General features: G+C 39.4%; 1 protein-coding gene across 2 annotated transcripts in view; it reads left to right on the top strand.

Annotated features, from left to right (window-relative positions):
* The window catches only part of grid1b (glutamate receptor, ionotropic, delta 1b), a 406,477-nt gene that overhangs the window by 349,369 nt on the left and 32,875 nt on the right, over window positions 1-24,233 (top strand). For both annotated transcript variants that reach the window (XM_055042755.1, XM_055042754.1), the window contains exons 7-13: window positions 595-756; window positions 4,049-4,168; window positions 17,882-17,983; window positions 18,718-18,840; window positions 20,740-20,814; window positions 20,961-21,306; window positions 22,920-23,058. In XM_055042755.1, coding sequence (XP_054898730.1) covers window positions 595-756; window positions 4,049-4,168; window positions 17,882-17,983; window positions 18,718-18,840; window positions 20,740-20,814; window positions 20,961-21,306; window positions 22,920-23,058 — 1,067 coding nt within the window. The remainder of the gene's footprint in view (window positions 1-594; window positions 757-4,048; window positions 4,169-17,881; window positions 17,984-18,717; window positions 18,841-20,739; window positions 20,815-20,960; window positions 21,307-22,919; window positions 23,059-24,233) is intronic.

Raw genomic sequence — 24,233 nt, 5'->3', positions numbered from 1 at the left:
TCATTTCGGTAACCAGTGGTCAATCATCAACTTAAGTGGACCACTCAACCCAAATCATCATTTTGCAAATTATTTTATTGATTTCTCTCATGAATGGCTCATTTTGGCCTTGTTGTCACCGAGTTGCAAATGATACAGTTCTGTTATTGTGATTGTATTTATTTTTTAAATTGTCGCACTTTTATGCCTTTTGGGGAGTTCGTGTCATCTTTTAAATGCGGGTTTTAGTGTTGCATAAGCTTTATTGGCAGCATAGCGACATCTCTGACTGCTTATATGAGCCAAAAATCTAATTTTTCAATTTTAGCCAGCAGCATTTCACCATGCAGTTTGTCGCTACTGGTTTCTTTGGCCGACTCAACTCTATAGAAATTCACAAAAATCTCTTCCAATATAGCTCAAGTGACCATATGATCACAAAGTCACTTCTGGGAAAGATCACCCATGGAGGTCCACACTGATGACAGTTACCATTTCATATCATACATCTTTTCCCATCAATCTCACAAAACGCCTTCATGCCAAGCTTTGTCACAGCTTATCCTCTTGTCCTTGACCTCCTTTGACCTTTTCCTCTGAAATCTGTCCAACCAGGTCTCCAACCTCTACCTGTACGACAGCGTGCTGATGCTGGCCAACGCTTTCTACAGGAAACTGGAGGACAGGAAGTGGCACAGCATGGCGAGCCTAAACTGCATCAGAAAGTCGACCAAGCCATGGAACGGTGGCTGGTCGATGCTGGAGACCATTCAGAAGGTAAAGCACGATGCCTGACCTTCATCATTTAGTTTCATTCAGTTCCCCGATTTCCTTCAATTGTTTCACGGTTCAAGGGTGTGATAAGAGTTGTGCATTGTTGCATTCATTTTTAAAAATTCTTTTTCTTTTTTTTAGGGGGGTGGGTACATGCATGTCAGGAAGAAGAACTCTAATATATGCATTTCTGACTGTTTTTTTTTTTTTTTTTGGATATTGTGTAAGTTAGACCATCAATCAGCATTTATTTTGTCTGTATTTCGAAATATGTTTTAAATGAGCTGAATCGTCATAAGAATTTGAGCTTTGGTTTCTGCAAACAGAAATGTGTTTGTAAATTTAGTCACATTAAAATGTATTGTGTGGGTAGACTGCAAAACAGCAACTGACATTAACCAGAAAAACTGCTAATTACAGGAAACAAGACAGTAGTAATTAGAACTGTCTTGTGGTAATTGCTACAAGACAGTAAATACCTCTATCACCTAAAAATCATATTTTGCTTTAATAAGACAATTTAATTACAATGCTTAATTACATATGCTAATTTGTACAGAAACTTGTGATTTCACAAGAAATCACAGATGTGATTCAGCCTCATTTGAAATAGGAGAGTTTGTATTTTTAATTTTTTTTTCTGGTCTAATTTTATTTAAAATAACCATGAAGATTTGTCCATCACATGTGGAGATAACAAGATGCAGAATAAATCACCTCCAGCTAACAGAACCTGAAGTGTAAACATGACACAGACGTGAAATCTGATGCGTCTCGTAATTCCAGCCAGACTTTCGTTCTGATGCTCTAATTGGTAAAAGAAGCTTGTCAGCTGTGCTGATCAGTCCCTCAGAGCAAAATGTGGTGCTTGTTATTAAAAAGAAAAAAACAAACAAAAAAAAAAACAGCAATCTGGGTCTTTGACATGTATCAAAGTAACAACCACAGAGCTCATTAGGGTCATTCCTGTTTTTCTACAACACTCATGTAGGTAACACTGAGACGATTTCATGACGCAGTTAAACATAAAATATAATTCGATATCGACGAAAGACATAAACCCGCAGTTAATGAAGAAGATCTTCACTGAGCCTGATTTTATGCAGACCTGATTTTTTTTTTTGTTGTTGTATGTTATTTTTGATGCAGCTGCTCATTGCAAATACTGATAGCATCGCTGAATTATTGGTGCATTCAATTGACTCAAATTTTCAGTATTTGTTTTGATTCCTTATGAAATAATGAAGATACACAACCTCCATTTTAGTCCTGGTACACACTCCAAGTGTGGCCTTTTCTTAGCTTCCAAGAGAAATCTTAAATTCCTGCAAAAAAAAAAAAAAAAAAAAAAACAATGATTGAAGGTTGAGAGGTTTAACTGTTAAGGAAATAATGTCGGAAACTAAATTGCTTGTTTTTAGTGGAACTTGATCCTGATTATATATTAGAGTTCATCAACATTTCAGCCTTTTTAGAGCAGTCTTTAAAAAGGTTGTGATCTTACACCCTTTTAAAATCTCTCTTGGCCTACGTAGTGTGAAGGCCCTAAAATGTTACAACTTAACCAGAAACCACTTCAAAAAGCAAATAATTTCATCTATGAATCTAAGAGATGAATTTCAATCAGTACAAAGTTGCTGCTGGTGCAGCTCTACGTATTTAATATTCCAAAGAAAATCGTTTGAGCTTCGCCTTTCGATTGGGGGAGATTTATTCTGATTTTTAATGAGGATATTCTTTCCTAAATTACTGTGCTCTTGGCGAATTGTCTGAAAATTGTGTTTCTACTAGAGGTTTTACTCTTGTGTCCTACTCAAATTTTGCTCAGACTTTCCATCTCACTTCTTTGCTGACAGAGGACAAAATGAATTGTGTCACATAATGTTACATTTAGCTGAAGAAATGTTTATGAAAGTGATGGAGGAACAGACGGAGGATGGCGGGCCTTAGAGTTGAGCTTTTTACAGAAAGCCCTTCTGAAGCCCAGACATTTTAACCATACAGTCTCTCCTGGCTACACCCCAATTGACCTTTACGCCTAACGTTGGGCCATTTAGTCTGCTGCTTGTTGTGATGACTGTCTTCAGTCTTACTTAACAGGCAACAGGAGCTACCGTAGGTCATGGATCGACATTTTACCCACAGCCTTTCTGTAGAACAGACATGAACTGAACAAGTTTACCAACCTCTTATGATAGTTTTCATGGCGTCTTCTATCACTGCAAAAACTCTTCAGAAAGACCAAAGAGGAGTACAGGAAACAGCTGGCTCATCTTTAACTTATGAAGCAAACCTGTACAATTTTGAACCAAATATTTACATACGCTGTATAAAAAAAACACCTTATTTTCACTGCAGCTTAATTGAAAACATAAATTAAGCTGCTGCTGTATTTTAAGGCAACTTCTTTCCTGACTGGTTGTGACATTATTAAGGAAGAGAATTGTGCTGTTTATCCCTGGGCGGCATTTTCAGATGCCTGAAGGTGCCGTCTTCATCGGATTCAAAAAACTACACATGCAGGAGCAGAATGGGAATATTAAGTCATCATGGCTGTAAGGAAGGAAACTTGATCTATGCCCAGAAGAAAAGTCTCATGATGTCAACCCCAGACAAAAAGCAGATGATTGCAATGCAAGATGTCAAGGCTTTAGCCAAGAAGTTAAAGTTTCGCATAGATGGATCTTGCAAACAGATATGGACCCCCAAATAAATGAATAAATGGGAAATTGTCCTGGTTTTGGACAGAGCTGGAGTTTAAATGTCAACAGTGTGAGAACTGATTTTTGGATGCAAGACAACCTGTCTCTTCTTGGAGAATTTATGCTTAGATTTAGCAAAGACTGGGGACCAAACACAATGAGTCACTGGATACACAATTAAGCAGGTTCAACGTCTTCCACTTGACCAGCAGGATCAACATGTTTTCTGCGAGGATGACTGTGTTACTGCAATTTCTGTGACTTCTGACAGAGTCCACCAATCTCATGAATTAGAGCCTGTGACTAACCTTAGACCAAAACTATTTAAAACAAGAGACTTAGCCACAAATAAACTACAACAGATGAGTCATATTATTAAATTACATTATTATTATTATTATTACAATGTTAAATGTTATTTTGAAATGCTAACAATCAACTTGATAATTATATTTTCATTTAATTTACTTTTTTTAATCCCAGATCATTTCCTTGGGAAAGCTCAATCAACAAGCAAGGTTTCTATGTTTGATTTGGTGATATGGTTAAATACTCCCGACCATTTTTCTCTCCCTGCTCCTCCGTCATTTCAGGGAAACATCACAGGTCTGACAGGAATCATGGACTTTAAGGAGAGCGGCTCAAACTCCCACGTTCAGTTTGAGATCCTCGGCTCCAGTTTCAGTGAGACGTTTGGCAAAGACATCAAAAGGGTAAGTTCACGTAAGGTTGAAATTGAACCTGAAAATGTCTTGTTGCACAGCCGTCGCTGCAGTCGTCTCGCCATGCGACATGGTTGGCCTGTTTTAGGAAACCTGTTCACAAACATCACGGTTCTCCAAATTCCTGTAGGTTGCATCGGCACAGAGCTTGTTCTGCCCAAAGGAGAGCTGCTGGCTGTTTGTGTTATCATTACAGTGAAACGTCATCTATCATTAAGCCTGTTGAGATGTAATGTAGTGTTGCATATAACACCCATCCAGGGATCACATGAGGATATGCACCTAGTGTTTCTGTTCTTTGAAGATTGAACATTTTATACTCAACCTTCTAAAGAGTCAATGAAGTAGATTACTGAAAACTTTTATTCCCTCAAACTACGATCACACTTGACTTTTCTGAGCTAAAATTCTGAAAAGGAGAGAATCGCAAAGAAGTGACTATCAACTTTTTGCGTATTGTTGTCTCAAATGTAAAGACTGTTAAGTCTCTGGATGTTTAAATGATTGATTCCATCTAGAAATCAGGAATTAATAACTCAAATGAATACTTTCAGTCTCCATCAAGGCTTGAATGCATCATGTTTAGTTTAATTTAATCAATAAAGTATTTCTGAATTTTGAAATACTTTTGTTCCACATGCCACCTAGTGAATGAATAAATGCAGATTATGATATTCCACTTTTTTAAAATAACAAATTGGAATTTATGGAAATCTATACACTTTATTAGTTGACTTACAATATATGAAGTTGCCATGAAGGTCTTCATGTATCTGAGAACTGGCACTTTAGTACATATACTAAAGTGGGTACCAGGTTACACAAAGCAGGATAATTTGGGATTTGAGATCATATGAAACTTTTTAACAAAATCAGCCTAGGGATAATTCATGCATTTTTAGAATTTAATTTTTAGAATTTTAATTTGTAGCAAATTTTTAAATAAGATCGTACTGTTTTAAGATCCAACAAGTGAGGACTGGTATTCCAGTTAACCTTTTTGTGGAAAGCAACCGATTCTTTGCAGCAACGGTTCTGCACAACATGCAACATCAGACCAGAACAATAAACATCCGCAGCTGCAGTGTGTCATTTTAAGACTCGTACACAATCCTGATATTTTTTTTCTCCCATGAATCTTAACCATTGGATCCCCATTAGTGTCTGGTGGGACCCACAGTTGTTGACTCACCCATAATTTATGCAGAAGTGAGCACAAACACTTGTCAGTTCATTAATTTTTCCAATCATTGAAAAAGTTGTTGAACCATGTTAAGGTAACCTTGATGAGAAGCGTTCACGTTCAGATCCATACACAGTCATCCATTGCCATCAAACCACTTAGTGCTTAACAGGACGAATGAGGTTTTAATTAACAATCAGAAGAGTTTTGTTTCATCCACCCTGTAAATACACAAAGATGCGATCTTTCCGTGGCTTGACTGATTTGCAAGAGCTGTGAAATATAATTGAACCCTGCAAGACATCGCTACATCTCCGAGCGTCACATTGACCGCCCAGTGATGTGCTTTACATGTCTGAGATAATAGAAACTTGATTATGTTGTGCAATAATGGAACTAATGATTAACTTCTGTCGCCCACAAAACCCACTAATTCAATCAGTCTCGTTTTCTCTGACGGCACAAAAGTTCTCACAGTGCTATTATGTACGGCACTGGAGGGCATATCAGTGCAGTGTTTTTAATTATGATATGCAAAGCTGCATCGTTTCAATCAGTTTGTAGAAGAATAATAAAAGAAAGCACAACCCTCAGCCAATGCTATGAACCAGTGTCCTTGCGTGATATTTAATCAGCTGTTTTAAATGTTCATAAAAAAAGAAAAATAAGAAAACATTTCAGTCATGATCCACTTATAGTCTAGGAACGATTTGTAAATGGGAAAATGGCAGGACATTTTTGTGATGATGTGCTGAAGACGAGAGTCGCAAACGGTGCCTTAAAGAGACGGAAGCTCAAATTCACAGCATCAAGTTAGAAAGTCAAATTTCTTTCAATCTATGTTTGATATATAAAGCATTTTCATATCAACTGAAGGTGACATAGTTGCTTTTGTGCCAGGAAAATACACAATACTGTCGTTTTTAAGGGAAGTACACCAAATGACCTAGAGGAAAAAGAATAGTAATATAACAACATATATATATATATATATATATATATATATATATATATATATATATATATATATATATATATATATATATATATACATACGCATAAATCACTGAAAAGAACTGAATAGGAAAGTAAAAATGGAGTTAAAGGAAAGAAAATCGGTAAAGAAAAAACGATAAAAAAAGGAATGTAAATAAAAAGGGCTGAGAGGAATGAGAGTGTTATGAAAGGAGAAGTCATATGTAAAGATTAAGCTGTAGGGTCATAAAATGAAGAATCAAAGTAAATAAGAATCTGAAAGTAAAATGAAAAATGAAGGAAAATTGTAAAAGTGCTATGTGAACAGTGCACCAACAATCACCAAGGCAAAGGGAAGAGGAGGTAAAATAAGAAAGAACAGGGTGGTAAAATGAACACAAACAAAATTAATGAAAATTAGTGATAGAAAGTACAGACATGGCAGCAGCAGATGACGCAAAAATAAACTGCAACACGGAAATGGGAGCTAGCAACAACAGAGAAAGATTAATTCCAATTGGAAGAGAGGAAATGAAGGAGAAAAAACCCCAAAAGCTGTAAAGGCAAAGCAGAACAAGAGTACATTCACAGAGAAAGATTTACACATTTTCATTTTTTTTCAAACAATAAAAACAATAAGTTTGCAGATGAATGTAGGACCAGGGACCACATGTATATGGGAATCTCTTTTTAACAGTTTTTTAAAAATATTTTTATTTATTAGCCTACATAAGACATTCACAGAAATGCTGTTGCCGTTTTGGCCGTGTGTCTAACAATTCGGATGATTTATCATCCTGCAGGAAGTGTATGTCAGCGTAGCACACACTCGCACACTGAGTTGCTGCTGCTGCTGCTGCAGTAATCAAGATTTAATCACCTGGCTTCTCTTTGAGTTATGACTCCCTCTGGGTTGCATAATGACCGTTATGAGAATGCAAGTCCGCTGCTGCACATGTGCACATGTATACAGTCATATCAAAACACTGACACACACTGTGCAGACCTCGTAGTCTGTATATATTTGAAAACAAATTTAACAAATAGATATTAAAACACAGCACATTTTGCATCAATTATGTGACATTCATTTGCATTCAGCTTTGGGAACTCGGATGGCTTCTGTGTCGTTTCTGTGGTTTTCAAAAATCCATTCTAGGCTCAAAACACGGCGTGTTGTGCGGGAACTTCTTAAGCACCTGCGCCCGGCTATCTCAGCTCGCAGCTGAACCCTCCTTTAATTTGTAGGCCACTTTAAACCAGATTAGCCGAACCTCATCCAAAAAGATGTCTCGCACATAAAGCCCCTAGTACCCCGCCCCCAGAGTGGATCAAATAGCTGCTAGGATTTAGCTTTTTATTTTGGTTTGACGACACAAGTTATGGCACTTGTGTCGTCAAGCGATACGACTTTAAAATCAAATGTTATTGACAAGGACCTCCATAAATGTTTTGGTAGCCTTGCTGCTCTGGAGCTTACAGGAGTTTTAACACCATGCCAAGGGTAAAAGCAACATACCTAAGAGGGGCAACTCCTGCTTCCAGTAGTCCATTTACAGGTTGACTGAAGTCTAACCTTCTACAGATGCAACGATTTAAGGTCTTCCCAGTCAATTTTATTTGTTGTATTGGTGTATTTATTTGGACTCCCAATAGCCACTGCTATGACAATGGCTACTCTTGTTGGGGCCCACGTCATACACCGCCATAGCAATAGTAACACAGATGCAACAAGTGAGGATTCCAGTTAACCGTAATTATATAATTCTGCCACTAATATGAATAAACAGGTAAATAAATAATAATAATAATAAATAAACAGGTTATTAAAACATTTAGTATGTTAGATACTACAATATTTCCAAGAAAACATAAAAAGGAAATTCCAACCTTTTCTCTAAACGAAGCCCAACCTGATGCTTTCTGCATATATATTTGTGAAACTCATTGCTTCCCTATTTTGAACTCATGGTAGTTTGCTTAGAAGGTGTAGCGTCATTAAATGAATGGGATTTGGCCTCTTTAACACACATAACATCTGTCACAGTAACCTTCACAGTGATGGAACAGATTGGACTTCAGCTTTGGATAGTTTAATAAAAACCTCTGAGTAGAACAAGACCCAATGTTCATATTGACCACAGCACCTTGGAGCGTTATCTGAGGGCCTCACATCACTGGTTTGGTTCAACTATAAAAAAGAAAAAAGTATCTGATTTGGATAGTTTTGTATTGTATTGCTTGTTATACTCACTTCGTGAGTTGTTTTGTGTCACTCATAAGCAGACATTGCAGATAAATAGTATAATTGCATTGAAACAGATGCCATGAATAAACACTATTCATTAATCAGGTCAATTACTACTGAAATTACAAACACTTGTTGCTGTTTTTCTTGGATAAAAAAAGACAATGTAAGGTGTTTCACTCTTAAACCCAAACGAGTGTCCTTCTCGTACGTCGGACGTTTTATATGAGTGAGCTATGCATCTCATCCGGCATCGTTACTTATGCTGCATCCAGAATGAGTCCGTTTGGTGGGAGAGAAGGATGACGGCGGTGAGAGTCGAGCTCAAACGGAAAAGTTTTATAGAGTTTGCGATGTTTTTTGTTTTGTTTTTTCTGGCCGGCAGTGAGTTATCAGCTGCTCGCTCTCATTATGTGCACACGCTCCATTCATTTTCCCCCTACAGTTTTCTTCTTATCCCAATCTCCATCTCCATCTTTGCGCGCCACTCTCGGCACTGCTCACCCCTCGTACAGCCATTCCTCAAAGCAAATTTTCCCTGTAGATGAAACGCCACTCCTCTCCCACCCGCCACACACACACACACACGCACCTCCACTTTCCATCAAACCTGATGGAGATTGAAATGTTATTTCCCTGTTTTCTTGAAAGACCAGACCACAGGTTTGGTCTTTCAAACCTCCCCCCCACGTGCCATCCCATCCGTCCTCGTCTTTCCCGTCTCATTCACTTCTGATGCGCCGTCCCACCAATTTGTTGTAGGTAAATCGCCCTCCTGCAACCGACGGAATTAGAAAACTGTTTTTTTTTTTTCTTTTCCCCACCCCATCCTCTTCAGATGGCAGCGTGTCAGAAGACATTATGCTCTCGCCCACTTTTCTCAGAGGGAGTGTCTGCGAGTGGCTGTTTTTAATCAGACGCCGGACGGCCTCTGGGATGACTGCAGCAGACAGATAATCTCTCCAACTTTTAATAGGGCCAGATTTAGTTCCATTGGGTTTCAAACTCCGATCTGAGAACTCTCAAGAGCCTGTCGAGTAAAAAAACAAAAAAAAAAACAAGAGAGAATTGAAGAACTCTCCAATTATGGCGAAATTAGATGATTAGTTCGCTCGCCAGTGGATTTGTGTGCTGTTGTTCATCCTTTAATATACGACACAACTCCAGCCTCTTCACTGCCTCTCCAGTGTTTAATTTATATTCCACCAGCTGCGCTTTCCCTCACAATCAGCCGTCGTCCGCTGTGCATTTATTTGGCTGACGTACACAAATGTTTGCGCTGACCTTAAATAATAATTGCAAAGCGTCGTACATAAGCCGCTGTGTTTTAATGAAACACACAGAGCCTGTGAATGGCAGAGTATATCGTGATCAATGCATGTTTACATCTTTCGTCTCTCCGCCTCATCTTTGTTGCTGCCGACACTTTTCTTTCTCTTGTACTTTTCACAAAACAGCGAAGGAGCTTTGTGTTATTTTGCCAAGGACAGAAATTACCCACCCATTTGTCTGTAATGGGTCCTGCATTGTTACCGTCTCCTCAGAAATGAATCCATTAGAAACGTTGGAGAACGAAAATGAGACTCGGTCGGTGCTAATTTCAAATCCCCGAGGTAATTTGAAGTCGTTAACAACAATTTGTGCCTTTGAAAACTAGAAGCTTGCTAATTTCTATAAATAATACATTGAACAAGATAGATATTTTGTTCCTTTTTTATTTTTTGCTTTCAGAGCGGCAAAGATGGAGTCCTTTTTTTGTTGTTGTTTTTTGTTTTTTTCCTCAAAGGCGTGGGCAGTGATGAATAGCTCCTGAGCTCTTGGACATCCTATAAAGAGACACCAAATTAGGTTCGCTGATAATAGCAGAACAGAAAATGAAAAAGCTGTGACAAAACAGACAACAAAAAAAACAGATGTAATGTTTGGCTTTCAAGAGAAACCAGATAGAAAAACATCAGCTGGGTCGCAGCTTTCGTCTGGTAACCACTGTTAGTGTGCCTCAAAGGAACACGGCGTTAGGTGAGAGGATTCTCAAATAAAGTTTTGGAAAGTTTGGCTGTGTGGAACTCAAACTTCCCACGACAGCAAAACAAAATTAAGCCAGGACGCGGAGAGATTTATATAGTAGAGTTGCTGTTCCTCTGCTTGGTATTTCATGTTATTTTGGGCATTTTAAGTAAGGATTTCTTCTGGAAATCTTTCATGGTTCACTGTGGGGAAGGCTCCAGGCAGCCAGTTATTCCTGCAAAGATTATACCTGAAAGTCTGTCTTTGGAACCACTTTGGACTTCTCCCAGATAAAACCAGAGGAGGTACCTTAGAGACCACTGAAGCATAGAGGTGGAAGATGAGTAGCATATAAATTAAATGACATTTATTATCAGATGTTTTCACCCTTGTTTTGTAGAGAATTCTGTGGATTTCCAGGACACTCTGTCCTACTAACCGGACAGAGTGATTGCTTTTAGTTGAGTTGAAACCAAAAGCAACGATTGTGCAAAAACATTTGAGCTGACAGAATAACTATCTGGCTGCTAAATTAAATTTTCAGAAACCAAGAGAGATTTAAAGGAAAACTACATCAAAACTAATTTCCAGAAAAAATAAAGTACTTATCAAAATCAGCAATGATTTTGTCACCATCACAAAATCAGATCCACCTTTAAGCTCAGACTACCAGTAACCAACCAATTAATTCAGTTATTTCAGGATGTTATTATTTGTTCTTTATGATGTGAACAAAAACCTTCTGCTTTCTTCTGAACAGGAAGTGAAAATTAGCATGTTTCCTTAAACGCAGTGCATCGTCTTTACACCAGTATCTTTCTGTTGGAAAGAAATAAATTAAATTCAACTCTTCTGGCAGTGACTGTTTGAAAGGGATTAAAGCAGATTTGTGTTTTGGTGTGCAGCAGCAGGTATGTCAGACCTGCTCAGACATCAGTCTGGGGAACTACCAGGAAAGCTATACTAACATTGCTTGTTGGAGTCAGTCCATCATTTATCCAGACTGAATTTTCCAGTAGAGCAAACTGGTTTCTCCTGTATTGTTTTTTAATCTGCTTTCTTGTTGGCTTATTGTCTCTGATTCCTGAAAAAGTGAGTTCCCTGTGTGTCTGTTAAGCCAAAGGACTTTAAGGCTCGGAGAGAATAAAACAAAAACCTCAGCTGTATCTGTCAGAATTGGTTTTGAACACTACGAAGGTTGTTTTTTTATTTCTGCTTAACTCAAAATACCTCGCACCACTTTAAGGTTAAACTGATGCTTGGGAAAAATAAAATAAAATGTCAGCTCAGTCAATTTGAACTAATTTTCCTATTTCTTTCCCATTTTTTCTATATTTCAAAGAAGGAAACATCCAGCGTACGCTGAGTACATGCCGTTGATCATAATTTAAAGCATGCTGGTATGAAGTTAGTTGTTCACCATTTTCTAAAATTTCTCCTTGTTAAAGTCCAATTAAAACAAATGTTTCTGCTATTCTGACGCTGCTCTAACTCCCTCACCCTCACCAGTCGATGTTAAGGTGAAGATAAAAGGAAGTAGAAAAAGAACTTATGAAAACACACACAGCAGTGAAGTCATTGTCTCACAGTGTGAAGCTCAATGAGTATTAGAAACATCAAACAGCTCTCTTTCATCAGACATTGTTGTGTTCGAAGAAACAAAGACAGCAGAGAGGAAAGTTCTGAATTACGACATGGCAAACGTTGTAATTTGCATCGCCAGTGTTCTTGAAACTACACAACAAAAAAACACAATTTCCCAATTGTAATGCTTCTGTGATACGCATATATAAGAAACACAATTGAAATCACACATGAATAGGTTTGTTCAGGCAATACGTCATTAATGAAACATACTGCGCCGTTGTCCACCTGCCACTTCCCGTCGTCTTCTCCTTCGTCTTTTCTGCCAATAGCAACGTCCGGTTGTTGATCACATGACTTGTGTGATGCGGAAAAAGTTTTCACATTGCAGTTTTTCTAAGTACATTCATTTCAAAACAGCCGAAAAACCATCTCATCCTACCACAAAAATGTTTTTTGTTACATTTTTTTTTTATTTCCAAATTGCTGGTTTTCCATTAAACAAATGTATATATGGTCAATATAAATCCAGCCAGTGCCATGTTTGGTTTTAAACCAACACATAGAAGCTATTTTACTTTGACACATAGATAATTATGTTTTATTATTTCTTAGATTTTGCCCAGTACTCTTCTAGGATATATAGCTGTCAGTGCTGCTTCCAGTGTAAGCTCTGCACTGGTGGCATTATGATTCCATTAGAAACATTCTCGCTAAGAGTATCGTTCTTCACTGCAAGATAATTAAAAGGGGGCGCAAAAGCCTAGACGCTTTAACTCCATCGGCTCAAGTCACTCTGTAAGTTATTTGCCAGGTAAATAAGTGTTCAGCGCCGCATAAAGCACAAAGAGATGGCTTCTGCACATGGCAAGCCTCGCTCTGTCAGAAGAAGCATTACAGACGCAGCCCACGCTGTCGGACTGACAGGTGATCTCTGGGACAAATCTACTGCAGCGACAGCCGAGACACGAGGGCTCTGAGCTGTAACTCACACCCTCTAAAAAGTCATTTTAAATCACCAATCAAAGGGAAGGATGAAGAGGAGGTGAAAGTGTGGAAGCCAAAAGAAAAGGTGGGGGAGGACCCGAGGTGTGTGGGGCCGAGCGGGGTGAGGTGAGAAACGGTGCCAATTGCTGGCATTTCCCTCTGCTGTCCATGGGTAAAAGAGCGAGTTACAGAAATACAACCAGGTCGTCCGTTTGGATGACAGGAGGGGAGAGGAAAGGCCTGACATTTGAGTGAAAAGGGGGGAATCGGGAATAATGCATGAGCGAGGTGGAGATTTATCCTCGTGTTTGACCTCTTGAGGGGAGATCGGTGCGACATGACGAGAAGGAGCCGGTGAGGCTTCAGCTGATTTGAGCTTGTTACTGAAAAAGCAGATGAAAACTCTCATCTATTTTCCGTAAGCCAAGTTATTCTTTTAAAGATTGAAACTCTTTTGACGTTTTCAGTATTTTTAAAGGACGCCGTCGAAGCTCCACGCGTCGACCCTGAAGCATGTCGGTTCATATCAGCAAGTTAGAAAATGTCAATAAAATGTCCGTTTCAAATCAAAAAAATGAAATCGTAAAGAATGATCGTTAATTCACAGCTAGTGAAATTCAGACATTATTGTTTAAATTTGTAATGTATCGCCATGTATACCTCAGTTGCTTGGTTTTACATGCAGCATCGTCGCAGCAGCATGGAGGAGATCAGCCTGTGCTTCAGCTGAGGTGTTAAAACGCCCAGGTTGCTTTAATGCCAGCCTTCAGCTCATCTGCATTGTTGGCTCTGGTGTCTGTTATCCCCTCCCTCCTGACTATACCCTATTGATTCTCTCTGAGAGTCTTTCTGGCCAGTCCAGCATAGTGATGCCATGGTCATTAAAGGAGGTATTGGTTCTTTTGGATGTGTAGGCAGGTGTGGTGTCCTGCAGGACAAGAAATCAGCATCACCATAAACTTGTTAGCTGAGGGAAGTGCTCTAAAATTACCCGGTAGACAGCTGTACGGGTTTTTGAATTGATAAGACGCGGTGGGCCGACAGCAGCAGGTAAATGACATGGCTCCCTAAACTTCACACTGGACCTGAAAGAGTTTGGCTTGTCTGCCTTGCCACTTCACTTTCCCCAGGCTACAACGCCTTAATTTTAAGAAGGAAATGTTAAATTAATTTCTTTGTGAAAACAGGATTTTGGACAATTGAGCAAGAGTTCATGGCCTTTTCTCTCTCGCCCTGAGACACGATTAAGACGCGGATTAACACCAGTAATATGACAGTTGTGTGAAAAGTCTGCCTTCAGCCAAAAAATCTTGGAGTTCATTTTTTTATCAGACTTGCTGCCTGTCTGCCTAGCTAGCCTGTCAGCAAATGTAGTTTAATGTAAAAGTTTTAATACAATCACTAAATGTTTCAACTGTGCAACATCCACTAAAAATATTTCATAGCTTGAATTGAAAATGTTTGAAATTAATCTCTGTTCATTTTTGGCTTTTTTACCTTTATTATTTTTGTTTCCAACAATCTGAACATTCTGAAGTTCTTCTTGAACTTGTTGCAAATTATGTTGCTGTGGGAGGCCAGATTTCAATTTTATACATATTTTTAAGCTCCCGTATTGATTTTCTTTGATTCACTTTCGCTTAGTTCAGCGGGTGTTGGAAAATATATCAAGAAAAGATTTACACATACTGGGCTGAGGTGACAAAACAATACCAGAACCTGTTCAGCAGCAAAGTGCTACATTAATCATATTTGTTCAGACCTGTAGGAGCCCAAAAAGTAGACAGGTTTGGGTCTGAGTGCTCCGTTCGGCGATGCCCTCTTTTAGCTTTAAAGAGTCCATTTAAGCTCTTAGCCTCAGCTGACCTCCTGACTGGCTCCGTAAATAAAGCGAGGCGTGTTGGACAATGAAGACCAGCGAGAGATAGACAGAGAGAGAGAGTGGCCGTGTAAGCAAGTGTGTTCACATCCAGACGTCCTGAGGGATAAAGTGCAGAGAGCATACTCACAGCCCCTATCTGTTGGCTGCAGACAGGAACATTTTATTTTCCTCCGAAGCCTAAACCAGAACAACATAAAATTTTCAGTTGATGAGTCCGCACAGAACAAGACATTTTTATTATAAGAGTCATAAATCGCGGTTTCATTGTACTACGTGGTTGTGACTGTCACGTTGGTGTTGTTTGAGCCTCTTCGTCACCGAAATGACACTGATCTGGGATTTTTGAGTTACTGACCAGGTAGTTTAATTGGGCACAAAAGGGTTTTTGTGGTCTTGTCTTTGGGGAGCAGAAGTTCTAGAATCTTGACAAGTTTTGTGGGAATGACAACAAGTGATAAACAGACAAATACTGTCAGAAATAAAAAAAATTTCCTGGTCTAGCCTGGTGAAGAAGTTGGATTGGAGAGCATTGTAGAGCTGTCTGTCCACATTGAAAATAGATTGTGTAATAACAAAGAATAACAACAGGCAGAAAATCAGTTTCTGAATGGCTCACTTCATGTCTCAAAGCTTGTAAGGAAGCAGTTTTACACAAAAACCTAAACACAAATAAATCAAATGCTGCAACATTTGTGTGCTTTGCAAGATATTGTAACTTTTATTTTAATAAAACTTTTATTAGATAAAAGTTAGACAAATGTATGAAACCTGCATCTCCGTCGTCCTGTCAACAGATGTCCCACTGGCGTCTCTCATACCAACTTCACTTTCAGTTGATGGTATTTTATCCACTTCTGACTTCAGCGGCGGACGTAATGGTTTTACAGTTTAGATTGGACGGAGGGGAATACTTGGATGGAATCGCAGCTTTAAACGGAGAAGATAAATTATCCGTGTTAATGAGGAACACCCTCCACTTTCTCGCGCACAAGAAGAAGAGGGATGGATGGAGATCACGCGGAGGACAGCAGTGCTGAGAATAGCTCTTAGTATAATAAGGAGGCACTCCTCGTTTCTTCCTTCCAGTTCTCCCTCTGATCGTGTCCATCACTCTTGCTGCTTCTCTGTTACCTCAGCATCCTTGAAAGGTCTGCTCTGGTTTCATCCACCGTCTCGATGCCGTGCCTCTTTGTGGAAAACAAGCAAGGGAGAAAAGGCCTTATCCTGGAAGTTTAAAGCATTTGCCTATTGTTGGATACAGTCCTGTAAAAACATATTGCCTCTTCCCTCTGTTTTCTTTCCTTCTTTATTATGGTTGATGTTTCAGATCACAAAAAAAAAAATAATAATAATAATATCAGACAAAAAACCCAGAGTAAATACAATGTTTTCATTTCATCAGGGATTCAAATATCTAACCCCCCGACTCTAAACTTAACCCAATTATTGAAGTTGTCTCTAAACCTATCAACTAGCTGTGCTACTTTCGGCTACTGCATTGTCTTTAACTTATTCAGTTTTGAAAATTAAACTGATTGAAACATGCTATCAACGGTTGTAGTTTGTGTGAATTAGAATGATTTCATAAACCATGTTTGTTTTCTCCTAAATGATGTTATTGCTATTTGGAATTTCTTTGGCTGAAATGATTTATTAAAACTGCACCACATATAAAAAACAAAACAACAACATATACTTGACCAGGTGTTTTATGTCTTGGAACAAAAAAAAAAAAAAAAGAAAAGACAGCAGAGCTCTCACCACGTATTAACCCTAGATGGATGCGGTGAGGATAAACGGAGAAGCGGCATGCGTCAGTGTGCGTCCTGGCAAATCAATAAACCTGTGTGAGAGCTCCCTGTGGAACGTTTAATTTAGAAACAAACCCTCTGATTCCTCACTCGGGAGAAAAAAGAAGAAATAAAGTAGCTGATTTTGTATGTTTCCATACTTACTGAGATCTTTTTCAGATGGTCTTTTTATCAGAAGACACATAAATAGTGACACAAACAAAACCATCCACGGTTCTGCTGTGTAGAGTGAACCGGTCGACTCTTAATGGAGAGGATCTGGTTGAAACAGGCTGCTAAGCATCAACGTGCTGAATCAGGAGCGTTAGCAACATCAGCAGCACCGTTATGGCTTCTTCACAGTCAGGATATTGGTGGTAATTTTTAAATATTTGTTCTGTAATTATAATTCACTTATCATGCAATTTAATCAACCCATATGGATTTTTTTTCACTCCACAGGTATTGTTGGTTTTTTTTATTGTTGTTTTTTTTTTAGTTTGTAGTCGAGACCTTCAGAGAAAACTCACAGCACAATTTGCCAAAGATGAAAAAAATTTTTTTTTTCACTTATAGTTGCAGAAAGACACATTTTTATTTTTTTTTTCCACAGACAGGACTCAATAAAGCCTAACGCTGTGCTTTTTCCCCTGATTAGGTGGTTGAACAGGCCAGTGGATATATAAGACCTAACTAGGTCAGGTTTGCTTGGTGCATGACTGTGTTTGATGGGAGAACAGCAGAGTGGGTTGTTGGCACATTGCGCGGATGTCTCTTGATGTTTTTTGGCCTTATTTCCCGCGTTTTGTCTCCGACTCTCAGCAGAGCTCTGTGCCACATGAAAGCCAATGAGATAAGTGAATAAATGGTCAAATTGCAGCCTGTGCGCCGTGTTCTGTAATTGATGGTTGCACGGTGCAGTCTCTTAACTCCGAGGGCCCCTGACACTTAAACAAATGACATGATTAGACCGAGCAGGATGTCGCCGATGCCCGAGAACCGCATGCTTTTTTGTTTACAAGCTGTTTTCTCTCCGTCCTCTCTGCAGCTGGCGACGTGGGACTCTGTTCACGGGCTGAACGGCAGCCTGAAGGAGAGTCGCATCGAGAACGGGATGCAAGGGATGACGGTTAAAGTGGTCACTCTGTTGGTAAGTCATGTCTGTGTGTGTGACGTTGACTTGATCTTATGCTGGCTCTGTTTTGTTTGGAAAGTAAGAAAACAAATATTGTAACATTTGTCCACCGTGATTCAATAAGCAGCAATAACTCTCACCGGTGGTTTTCTGTCTCACTGTAAACCATCTGGCATACCAAGTTATTGACCTGTGGCTTTATCTTGTTGTTTATCTCTTGTATGTGCTTGCAGTCATCATGACATGTTGTGATGTTGACTTGGTCACCATAGTAATAACATCTTAATTATTTTCAGTGGGATATTACACTGTTTAATTAAATAAATGAACTGAAATGTCGCAAGGTTCTGTATCAGGAGAACAAGTCTTAAATCACCAGGGTTTCACCACCATGTTGACTGGTTGATATGGCAAGTTTGTGCTCATATCAACTCATACGTGAAACAGTGTTTGTTTTACAAGAGGCTATAGATTATTATAAAATATTGTTCCAGAACTTTGAGACCATGACTGCATGTCACTCACCTTAGCAGCTGCAGCAGCTCCAGGTGTCAGTGCTGCCGAGCCGAAACACAAACACAATTGCCGCGGTGGCACACACCGCCTCTGACACGCCGACCTTAGAGTAGCCATCACGTTTTCCCTTCAGTCTGACAGAAGTTACTCTTACTGTGAAGCCGAAGCCTCCCTCATGCTGCGACTTTTATCCTCTCTAACACCCCCTCCTTTCTCCGACTGGCTTCCCGCAGGAGGATCCTTTCGTCATGGTGGCAGAAAACATCCTCGGGCAGCCCAAGAGATATAAGGGATTCTCCATCGACGTCCTGGACGCCCTCGCAAAGATCCTGGGCTTTAAATATGAGATCTACCAGGTCAGACCGAGCTTCACACTCAGCTATTTTCTGCTAAAGTTGAATGTTTTATAAGTCAGACGTAAAGTGACTATTAGCTTTTTCACACGTTTAAAATGTGCAAATGCAGAACTTGCATTAGTGAGACTATTTAACTAGACTGGTAAAGGGAGAGAAGGGAGGAAAAAATGGCTTTTTCCCAAAGCCAGCCATTAATATTTTGTATTACAAAGTAATTTTAAGAAATAAAAAGAGAACGACAAGTTCAAGCAAGTTGAGATTGCCTAAAAACATTCATAAATCTTCTCAGGTTTTAGTTAAAAGTAAGGAGGGGGGAAATTTCCTCTCCTTTATGCAAAAATAATTTAAGAGAAATCAGAGTGAAAGGACCTCCAGGGAAATATGAAAGCAAACTGTCTTTTTTTCCTTCAAGACCACATTTTGTATTAAGACTAAATTGGTGTTTCAATTTCCTCTGAGTTTTCAAGCCACTTTAATGCCCACCAGGTCAAGAAAAAGGCTGTTGGACAAAGTGGTAAACAACAACTCCCTGCATTAGTTTGTTTTTTGTGTACGTGATACGCAAAGAGACAAAATTGTAAACACGATGCCGGGTTTAAAAGGACTGATTTTCAAAAGTGTCTGTACACAAATATGGTAAACCATTTCATAAATATAAATAAATGTTTACATGTATCATGGGGTTCCAGAGCAGTCTGGAAAAGTCGGTCTTTAGTTTCATTCAAAAAAAGGATGGATGGATAATGATTGGGAAATATTTAAATATTTAAATTTCCAGCCACATCCCATTGTCTCATTGTTTGGTGGCTTGGCTTGATTGTTGGTTCATTAGTTGGTTGGTTAGTCTCTTCCTTTCTTTCTCCTCAGCTCTTTATAAATTATTTGGCTATTAATCAATCCATCAAATTTTATTTGTGTAGCACATTTCAGCAGCAAGGCATTTCATCATAACAAACACAAAAACACAAAGTCATGCAACATAGAATCAACAATCAATACATGACATTATGTCAAGTTCCATCATTAAATTTGTAATTGATTACGTTTCAAATCCAACTCTTAACAGGTGGGTTTTTAGTCCAGATTTAAAGGAAGTCAGTGTTTCAGCTGTTTTGCAGCTTTCTGGAAGTTTGTTCCAGATTTATGGTGCTTAGAATCTGAAAGCTGCTTCTCCTCATTTGGTTCTGGTTCTGGGGATGCAGAGCAGAACCAGAAAACCCGAGGGGTCTGGAAGGTTGATACAACAACAGCAGATATTTAATGTATTGTGGTGCCGTTCAGTGATTTATAAACAGTATTTTAAAGGCTATTCTTTGAGCTACAGGGAGCCAGCGGAGGGACTGTAAAATTGGTGTTATGTGCTCTATCTTCCTGGTTTTAGTGAGAACACGAGCAGCAACATTCTGGATCAGCTGCAGCTGTTTGATAGATTTGTTGGACAGGCCTGTGAAGACGCTGTTACAATAATCAATGCGACTAAAGATAAACGCATGAATGAGTTTCTCTAGATCTGGCTGAGACATTAGTCCTCTAATCCTGGAGATGTTCTTCAGGTGATAGAAGGCCGACTTTGTAATCGTCTTTATGTGGCCCTGAATGTTCAGGTCAGAGTCCATCAGAGAGATCAGGTTTCAGGCCTGATCTCTGGGTTTTAGTTGTAATAACTGAAGCTGTGCATTGACTCTAGATCGTTCCTCTTTATGTTCAAAAATAATGACTTCAGTTTTGTTTTTGTTCAGTTGGAGAAAGTTTTGGCACATCCACACATTTATCTGTTGTAAGCATTTATTCAATGACTGGGTGGGTTCAGAGTCACCTGGTGACATTGTGCTAAGGGTTTTACTGAAATAAAAAAAATGTTAAAAAATCAAAACAATTTTGGATTATTATTTTACTCAGGTCACAGACAGCAAATACGGCTCTCAGCTTCCCAATGGCTCCTGGAATGGGATGATTGGGGATCTCATCAACAAGGTAAAACAAAACTCTAAAATAAACACACACAATGTGGTGGATTAAATTCACCTAACAACTTTCCCATTGTTAAGCCACCTTATTTTGAAGCAGACGTAGTTGTTTGATGTCCTTCTTTGTCCCATTGCCGTCTCTCTAACCTGCAGAGAGCCGACCTCGCCGTGTCAGCCATTACCATCACACCGGAGAGGGAGAACGTGGTGGACTTCAGCAAGCGCTACCTTGACTACAGCGTCGGCATCCTGCTGCGAAAACCCGAAGAGAAGATCAACATCTTCTCCCTGTTTGCGCCATTCGACCTGGCCGTGTGGGCCTGCATTGCAGCCGCCATCCCGGTGGTGGGAGTGCTCATCTTCCTGCTCAACAGGTTGCAAGCTCTGCGCTCCTCCTCGTCCTCCCAGAATGCACCGCCGGGCCATCTGTCCAACGGAGTGGGCTCGGGCACGCTGCACAGCGCCATCTGGATTGTTTATGGTGCATTTGTTCAGCAAGGTGAGCATGAAGTTCCCATTGTTAGTTAAAGGACAGAAATACTTGTTTTAAACTTTCAAACTAACTCACTAAGATGTTTTGGTGTCGTTAAGTTGTTTTATGTTCTTAAAGACCCTTCTGGCTACTTGTTATGAGCTAGTGAAGGTTAGTGTTTGGTATTTGTTTATACTTGACACTTGTTTCCATTCGAATATACAAGAAAGAAAGAAAGAAAGAAAGAAAGAAAGAAAGAAAGAAAAAGAATGAAAGAAAGAAAGAAAGAAAGAAAGAAAGAAAGAAAGAAAGAAAGAAAGAAAGAAAGAAAGAAAGAAAGAAAGAAAGAAAGAAAGAAAGAAAGAAAGAAAGAAAGAAAGAAAGAAAGAAAGAAAGAAAGAAAGAAAGAAAGAAGCAGTGGAACAGCATTGGCAGATATCCATAAGCAATTTACAACATATTTTTACGTGGAGACACAAGAACACAGATTTTGCACAGGGAAATGTAGCTAACTTTATTCTATACACACTGTAAGGTATTAAAAGCTTCGGTGTGTCACAGATTTGCTTCAAAAATCTGGAATAAATGTCAGTGACTTCGTGTTATAAATCTCTTCCGGTCATTGTTTTATATTCAGTCTCTCTTTTCAGTTCTTTGTGATAACTTTCCTTACAGCTGCAATCATAATCCTAAAGATATAGACGTCCTATTGTTGATCACACCTTCCTAGAATCAGACCCACTCAAAAAGACTTGTGGATATCTGGAAACTTTCGCTTTCAGAAGTCAATATGTTAGTCCAGTGAATTCTAGCCAGAATGGTGAGAATTTCTCACATGACTAAAAGACATGCATGTGATTGGCATTAACCCTTTCTCTCTCTCCAGCACCAGTTTGTGCTCTAATTTACGCCCTTTTCAAATATGGTACAATATTGTACTGAAAACATCTGAAGTTTGGGGAGCCGAAATGTGTTTTGCATTTTGCACTTTCCGAGATTTCCCTTTGAATTTCTCTTTCACATTTGAGTTTTATTGGGTATAAATTGTCTCTTTGTATGGAAACAGCAAAATAACTTTACAAACTATTTTACAAGGCATCTGCTTTTTACAAGTCAGCCTTCTTGTCACATTCTCAAAATAGATTTTGAATTCTGTTTTGTCCCCCTCCCTCCAAGTCCCAGCTTCACATTTCTCAGCTGAAGTGTCCCCACAGAGATAGAAATATCAGCCCAGCAACTGACCGACACTCAGAGGCAGAAACAAACCACACATTTGGAGACACATCCATAAGCTGGAAGACACTCACACACACACACACACACAAACACACACTCACAGAATCTCACAGCAGAGGCTCCCGGAAGCATCTATTATGGTCTGGCAGGTTGCCTGGGAAACCTTTTGAACCAACAGCTGTGATTAGTCTCCAGCTCTGTGCTTGCAGTGATAAAGCACCTCTCTCTGTTCGACCTTTGCGGTCACTGAGAGGTGGCCGGCCTGGTACCTGCGCCTCGTTTCCCCCGAACACCTGTGTCACCTTCCACTTGATGCTCGGCGTGTCTTCGCCCTGAAACCTCTCACAGGTACCTGTGTTCAGATTGTGACCTGTGACCCCCGTGTGCCGCGCGTCTCTTTGCAGGAGGTGACGGCATGGTCGGCTCGGTGGCGCTGCGGATCGTCATGGGCAGCTGGTGGCTCTTCACGCTCATCGTGTGTTCGTCGTACACGGCCAACTTGGCAGCGTACCTGACCGTGTCACGCATGGACCACGCCATACGGTAACATGCGCACACGAACAACAACGTGCACTTCTCTTTTTTCTGTTTTCTGAGCGGCTCACCCTGAGGTGAACCACATCTCGTGCTGCTGGCTTCTGTCTGCAACTCCTGTAAACATGAATTATTTAGATGTAAATGCAAAAAAAAAAAAAAAAAAAAAAATCTGAAAAAACATCTTCAATCTCCAGATTTTTTCTTAATAGTTTTTAGGTCTTAAATATTCACAAGAGCAGATCTCTGGTATTGAACGTTGTTCGGTTACAGTGAATGGAGTTTGTTGATGCCCTGTCTCAGGGATCAGAGGTCACAGAGGTCACATCTGTCGAGCTTAAGCTGCTCACTGGATATTTGCTTGATAATATTTATTTTTCAGGCATATTTTTTTACTTTTTCAAGGTATTTTTTTGGGCTTTAGTGGCTTTTATTTGAAAGTGCTATGACAGGAAAGTGGGTAATGAGAGACGGGGAAGACATGCAGCAAAGGTCACCAGGCCGGGAATCGAACCTGTGACGGCCGCATTGAGGACTAAAGTTATGTGTTATGTAATGCATACATTAAAGACAAAAAATATTTCATGACAGAGCAAAACACATTCCTTTCACGTACAGCAGACAAATTTCTAAAGATATGTCTATGTCTTGTAAGCCTCTCAAGGAAACCCATCATTTGCAGAACAACAGCATGTCGGCTCTGTGCCTCTGTCTGCAGCTCATAATGACATTTGGAACATCATTAGCAGAGCCTGACATTTCTGCCCCATCAAAACTGAACATTTGAGGGTAAATAGCAGCCTTATTTAATGTCCAAAAACAGTAAAGTTAGTGAGTTGGTGTGGAGATTCTCATAAGAGAAGATTAAAAATGGTGATTTGTTTTTTGGAAGATGGGGGTGACCTGATTGGCTTATCTGGAGACAAAGCAGATCCTTGAGAGGGAGCTTGAAATAATTTATCAAAGTGTCCCTTTGAAGAGCAATTTGGAAATTATTACTACAATATTTTGTCTTACATAATCAGATTAATTTCATTGTGAATGAGATTTGAATTCAGTTGTCATTTTTATTTCTTTTTTTCTGGGTTGGGACTTTAGGTTTGGTACAGCGGTGAAAGCTACATCATACGTGTTACAGGTTTTAATAATTCAGTTTTTTGAGGATTTTCAATTTGCAGATATTG

This window comes from Poeciliopsis prolifica, unplaced genomic scaffold (genome assembly GCF_027474105.1).
Source record: "Poeciliopsis prolifica strain line A6 unplaced genomic scaffold, Auburn_PproV2 SCAFFOLD018, whole genome shotgun sequence".
NCBI classification, from domain to species: Eukaryota; Metazoa; Chordata; class Actinopteri; order Cyprinodontiformes; family Poeciliidae; genus Poeciliopsis; species Poeciliopsis prolifica.
The sequence above is the reverse complement of the archived record's forward strand: the minus strand, read 5'-3'. Positions and strand labels throughout refer to the sequence as shown.